This window comes from Gastrolobium bilobum, unplaced genomic scaffold (assembly GCF_033153095.1).
Source record: "Gastrolobium bilobum isolate Gb01-03AN ecotype WA unplaced genomic scaffold, APGP_CSIRO_Gbil_v1 utg11625, whole genome shotgun sequence".
Taxonomy (NCBI): Eukaryota; Viridiplantae; Streptophyta; class Magnoliopsida; order Fabales; family Fabaceae; genus Gastrolobium; species Gastrolobium bilobum.
The window spans coordinates 36,798-43,508 of NW_026895905.1; the positions used below are offsets into that span (position 1 = coordinate 36,798).

Consider the following 6,711-nt stretch of genomic DNA (forward strand, 5'->3'; position numbering starts at 1 on the left):
GCCTTTTAAACTTTCAGCTAACAACCCCCCTTGACTTTGCAGTTTGCATTCCTCTCACTAGAAGGTAAGTCGCTCTTTCCCCCCCTCTCCTTATTGTTGCTTTGCTTGGTTTGTGGCAACATTGTATGTCATGTTTAATTCATAGTCATCGAATTTGTAGCTATCGTTACGTGCGTTTGGGGCTCTATTATGTCGTTTACGTTGTATGAATCTTCGTTTTGGATGATCGGAACTCATTTCTGTATTCTGATATTAACAGTACTTTACTATGTATGATTTTGTTGACTCTGACTTTCCCTTTCTTTCTTTTGTTTCAATTGTAATTCAAGTGATTTTTGAATTCTTTCACCCAAAATCCATATCTCTACTGGGTAATCATCAATTTTGATCTTTGTATATGAAAGTCAATTTTTTTTATTATTATTGTTTTTTTACAGTGTTGGTGCTGGAGCTGGCAAGTTGTGGAAATGGAGAATCGAAACACAAGTGATAATAAAACGTTTGAGAAGTTCACATGGACAATTAAGAACTTCTCTAAATTGAAGTCTAAGAACCTGTACTCTGAGAATTTCATCCTCAGTGGCCATCAATGGTATTTGAATGAATTCCTGTTTACTATACACGCATCTCGTGTGCTCTTTTACATGATTTTTTTTTTTTATTTTTTTTTTTTAATTTTGTGTGTATGTTTTGGACTTTGCTTTTAGGCGGATTCTTATCTTTCCAAAGGGAAACAGTGTGGACTTCTTGTCAATTTATTTGGATGCTGGGGATATTGCTATTTTGCCTTATGGTTGGAGCAAAATTACAAAGTTCAAGTTCGCTCTAATTAATCAGGTCAATGAACAAATGACAATAACAAAAGGTGTCTTTCATACTTCTCAGTCCCTTTCCCTCCTTTTCTTTTCTTTTACTCTTTCTTGTTCTCATTTTTAGTTATTTGCTTTGGCTATACTATTTCGTTTGTGAATGAAACTTGAGTTTCTTAGCAATTTCATATCAAGGCTTAGCAATTTCATAACAACTGATGGGCTCCTTTACTCTTTTTGATTTCTTTGCTATTCCTTAATTCTCATGATTCCCTCTTTCCTGCTCATAGGTGTGGTTAGTGTAAAACTGAATATTTGTGATCTAATCTGTGGAAATTCTGATTGTATTACAGACGCATGCTAGTTTTTTTTGTGTGCATTAGCTAAGTGCATTTTGGTTAAGGATAATCAGGTTGAAACTTTCGTTTTGAAACCATTTGTTGCTTCTATACATAAAAAGGGAATTGCACAACAAACATTTTTTCCCTTTTATTTTGATTACTTAATTTAAGCTTTCATTTTTTACCTTTTTGACTCTAAGATTATTGATGATGTAGCAAAGAGTGCATGGGTCACATATCTACTAATTATATGCATACTTTTTATGTTTTTGTGATCTGGTTATATACATTATTATTTGTAAAGGTCTGATAGAAATATGCATCTGAAAATCATTTGGTTTAGAGGTGTATGAATATGATAAGAACATTACTAGATTCTATTTGATTGAGTAAAGCCACTACAAAAGCTTCCACTCTCCAATCATATCATGAGTTCTATATCATCTACAACACTAACATGGTGTTATATCCTACATGAAGGCTTAGTGTGACGGTTAAGTCATGAGGTTTTTTCATTTAATAGCTAGCCTTTTGGGCTGAACTCCCCTCCACTTATTGACTGATTGTGTACTTGTAATCATATATCCGTTTGAGAATCATATCATTTTATTTTTAATCCAACATAATTGACTCTTGATATATCTACTTTCCAGAAACTGAACACCAGTTCAGTGCACGAGAGATTGACTGGGGCTTCACATCATTCATACCTTTAGTTGAACTATATGATTCTAGCAGTGGGTTTATCGTGAATGATACTTGTATAATCGAGGCTGAGGTTTTTGTCACCAAGTCAGAACATGAGAATCAAGTAGATCAAGCTGTTAACAAGAATGATATTTCAGCAGAGTCTGCACAAGTTTGTGTTGAGACCATTGAGCATACTGGTAATCCTTTAGGCAAGGAAATGTGTTCAGCCTCATTTGGTGAGCTCATGGATTTCAGGGGTTTGGGGAAAATAGAGAAAGCTTTTGTTCCACTACTTGAGGAAGTATGTTCAAGGCATCCCTCACTTATTGAATGCCAGCAGAAGAGAAGTAGTAGGTTTGCTGAATGGGCATTCACAGCTTTGGGTCGAGTCTTACATTTTCTCAAGACTAAAAAGGTGAAAGATATGGACGATGATGCTTGTGAGCATCTTCAAATTTTATGGGAGGAACTTGAGACATTTAGATTTGATTTGACCTGGCTAGAACCCCATGTTCAATCTGCTTTAAGTATGAAAAGTTATATTGAGAGAGCTGGGCAGGTGAAAAAGATGAAACAGAATGTGGCTGCTCTAGAGATGGAAATAAAGAGGCTGAAGGTAAAGATGGCTGCTGCTGAGGTAGATATTGAAATAGCAACAAGAGACTTGGTGGAAGCAGAAGAAGGCTTCGAAGAGAAAGATTTGGATGCTGAACTAGGATATGGGGGACCGTAGACTTGTGTCACTTATTTAAGAATTCAGTGTATTTATGCAATCGAGGAATTGTGTATTTGTAAATGATTGAATATGCATCCAGACATTGATGGTTCCATTGACTGAAATGGTTTATCTTAAATTGTATATGACAATGTTATTATGCTAACACTATTTTCTATTTGATTCTTAGCTGCTTGAAGGCAGCTCAGATTACGTATCATGTTGGTGTTAAACGATGTCTAACATATATTAGGGTGTCAGTTTGGTATGGTTGAATCAGGGAAAAGATAAATGCATAGGTGTCACAGTATGACTATCTAATTCAATTGAAGGAATTTCATCCTGACCGAAGTAGTTCCTTAGGCTTGAATTAATCTTATCAACATCCACAAGTAGATCTTAGGAGGTGGAGTTGCACAAAGAAGAAAGAAACATAAAGTGAGTTACGGGCTGACAAGTTGCTGTTGCATCGAATTGTCAAGCCAATTATGCATTGAGTTCAAGCTAAAGCAATTGCAGAAAAGCTAATGAGCCCAAGGACAATATAAATAGTATATTTTGTGCTATTGTTGTGTGTAAAAAACAAAAATAGTAAATACAAAAATATTCACTTCAAAATTAGTTGAAAACTTTCGAAAAATGGGATTGTTTTGACGTGAGTATGTCACGTATGTAAAATGTTATTTTAGGTGACTCATTGTACGCCACCATGTGTAATAGTGTCTCCCCTTTTAAAATATTTGCCATGAATGTCAACTGAATTTGTCAATGGGAGGGTATGGGATAACTCATTTTCCAATTCTCTATCTCCTTTTGTATTTGTCAATTGCTTCATGTTGGGAGGGTCTGAGTGATTCTTTTCGTTTTAGTTACAATTACATTTACATTACATTACATGCTTCTTCATCCATATATCGTTGACTTGTGATCCACATTAATTTTTTGAAGCAAATAAAAAGCAGCACGAACTGAAGTTAAAACTTACCTGAAATTAAAAACAACTTTTAATTATACTCAACTTTCTCCGAGCTAGTTTTGTATTAGAATATTTTCTCCTTTCTTCTTCTCTAAGCTAAGTAATAAAACCCCGTTGACTTTGAATACCTCTCACTACTATAACTTTCCTGATCTCTCTGTTTTTGACCTTCATCTTAAGGTATGTTGCTATGTGAATTCTTTAACCCAATGTCCCTATCTCTCTTGGGTAATCATCAATTTTGAATCTTTATAAATATAGTTCAATTTTTTTATAGTGTTGGTGCAGGAGCTGCTGGTTGTGGAAATGAAGAATCAAAACAAGTTTGAGAAGTTCACATGGACGATTAAGAACTTCTCCAAATTAAAATCCAGGCAGCTGTACTCTGAGAATTTCTTCCTTAGTGGCCATCAATGGTGCTTGAATGAATTCTTGTTTACTATATAGTATGTTGTATGGTCTTTCACATGATTTTCATTTGTGCATCTTTTTATGTATGTTTTGGACTTTGCTTTTAGGAGGATTGTTATCTATCCAGAGGGGAACAATGTCTTGGACTTCTTGTCGATTTTTTTGGGTGCTGGGGATATTGCTAATTTGCCTTATGGTTGGAGCAAATTTGCGAAGTTCAAGTTGGCACTAATGAATCAGGTCAACGGCAAAATGACAAAAACAAGAGGTAATCTTTACTATGTTAAGTGTTAACTTCTTTTTTCCCATTCGTTTGTTTTGGCTATGTTAAGAGAGAGAACCGAAGCAGTAGTAAAACTGTTCCTTCATTACTGAAAGGTCATGGGTTCGAATTCAGGAAACAGCCTCTTTGCAATTATGCAAAAGTAAGGCTGCGTACAAGGATTTCTTCCACCCCACACTTGCTAGTCGGGTTTAATGGGGAGTGGTTTTTTTCGATTTTCAATTTGTTTTGGCTATGTTATTTTGTTCGTGAATGAAACTTGTGTTTCTTTGCAATTTCATATGGAGGGCTTTGCTTTGGTTGGGTTTCACATTTTTGGTAGATGAATTATATTAGTTATTAGCCGTTTGCCACATTTACCATTTCTAATCCTTTTACTATTCCTAGATTTTTCTGATTCCCTCTTTCGTGCTCATAGGTGTTGTTACTGTAACTCCATTTAATTGTTAATCTTTTAATATTTGTGTTCTAGTCTGTGGCAATGGTTGTTGTATCATTTACATATGCTAGTTTATTTCGTCTGTATTAGCTAAATGAAGTTTCCATGCATAAAATGGAAATCGCACGCAACCATATATATTTTTTTATTCTTTTGTTTTCATTAGTAAATTTAAGCTTTGAATTTTATCTTTTCGAGTCTAAGATCATTGATGGTGTAGAAACAAGTGTATGGGCCACATATCTACTAATTATAATCATACCCTTTTTTTCTAATGTGACAAAATTGACTCTTGGTATATCAAATTTCAGAAACTGAATACCTGTTCAATGCAGAAGAGATTAGCTGTGGTTTCGCATCATTCATACGTTTAGGTGAACTTTGGGATTCTAGCGGGGGCTTTATTATGAATGATACTTGTATTATCGAAGCTGAGATTTCTGTCAGCAAGTCAGAACATGACAATCAAGTAGATCATGCAGTTAGCAAGATTGATGTTTCAACAGATTCTGCACAAGTTAGTGTTGAACCTATTGAGAATACTAATAATCTTTTACCCAAGGAAATGTCTTCAGCCTCATTTGGTGAGTTCATGGATTTCAGGGGTTTAGGGAAAATAGAAAAAGCTTTTTTTCCACTACTAGATGAAGTATGTTCAAAGCATCCCTCACTTATTGACTCACAGCAGAAGAAAAGTGGTAGGTTTATTGAATGGGCATTCACAGCTTTGGGTCGAGTTCTACATTTTCTTAAGACTAAAAAGGTGAAAGATATGGATGGTGATGATTGTAGTCATCTCCAAATTTTATGGGAGGAACTTGAGACATTTAGATTTGATTTGACCTGGTTGGAACCCCATGTTCAATCTGCTTTGTGTATGAAAAGTTATATGGAGAGAGCTGTGCAGGTGAAAAAGGTGAAGCAGAATGTGGCTGCTATAGAGATGGGAATTAAGAGGCTGAAGGCAAAGATGGCTGTTGTAGAGTTAGATATTGAAATAGCAAGAAGAGACTTGGTGGATGCAGAAGAAGGCTTGGATCAAAGAGATTTGGATGCTGAATTAGGATATGGAGGACCATAAGAATAATTAAATTTGCATATAAACACTGATATTCTATTGACCGAAATGATTTATCTTTAATTGTATATTACATTTTTTATCAGACTAAGACCATTTATTATTGATTCGTAGCTGCTTGAACCCAAAGCAGCTCAAATTTGGTGTCATGTGGGTGTTAAATGATGGTAAACATTAATGGGGTGTCATTCTGCAATAGTTGAATCAGGGAAAAAGGATAAGAGCATAGTTGACACAATATCACTATCTAATTCAATTGAAGGAATTTCGCCCTGACGGAAGAAGTTGCATCAATCAGTCTTCTTTCTTAGGTTTGATTTAATCTTATCAACAACCACAAGTAGATATTAGGTGGTCGAGTAGCATAAATAAGAAAGAAAATAAAATGACTTTATCAATTATAGGCAAACAAGTTGCTAAGGCACATAAATATCCGTTGTGTTAGAATTTTGACCCTATCTACATTTTTCATCACACTTTCTCTGACATGAAGCTAGATCAATCACAAAAGAGAAAATGAGCCCAAGGACAATAATGGCATTGATTAGGTAAATACGAAAATATCATAACATGGTCACTATTTAGAATATTAAAGGCTTATAAACGATATTATACACCGAAAATAATTGTATTATCACACATAGCCATGGAAAGGTATCAGAAATATTGAAGAAGGAGATGAAACGTAAGAAAAAAAATAAAGAGCTCTGAGAGCTTTCTTGTATTCAATTTAAGAAAATGAATACTAATTTACATTGTAAAATTGAATTGTATTTATATAGAAAAGGGAATAATGTGGACGATAACACAATGACTAAAGTCAGTTAGAGTTTGTTATGATGAGCTAGTGGGCTTTTAGTCTATTGGGCTTTCATCCCCCCTTAAGCGTAGTGGGCTAGGGAGATAGGACACAGAGCTTGGATTTGAAGCCCAAAAATAGAGTGTTGGAAATGGCTTTGGTAAAGCCAT

General features: G+C 34.9%; 2 protein-coding genes across 2 annotated transcripts; both read left to right on the forward strand.

Annotated features, from left to right (window-relative positions):
• LOC133296768 (MATH domain and coiled-coil domain-containing protein At3g58270-like) lies at positions 1–2,721 on the forward strand. The gene is made up of 4 exons (XM_061495825.1): positions 1–64; positions 438–592; positions 708–865; positions 1,804–2,721. The coding sequence occupies exons 2-4, from the start codon at positions 468–470 to the stop codon at positions 2,571–2,573; spliced, it is 1,053 nt and encodes a 350-aa protein (XP_061351809.1). The 5' UTR covers positions 1–64; positions 438–467; the 3' UTR covers positions 2,574–2,721.
• Positions 2,722–3,304: 583 nt separating this feature from the next.
• LOC133296767 (MATH domain and coiled-coil domain-containing protein At3g27040-like) lies at positions 3,305–5,745 on the forward strand. Its single transcript, XM_061495824.1, has 4 exons — positions 3,305–3,331; positions 3,820–3,947; positions 4,050–4,210; positions 4,976–5,745. Exons 1-4 carry the CDS (start codon positions 3,305–3,307, stop codon positions 5,743–5,745), a joined length of 1,086 nt encoding a protein of 361 aa, XP_061351808.1.
• Positions 5,746–6,711: the final 966 nt, after the last annotated feature.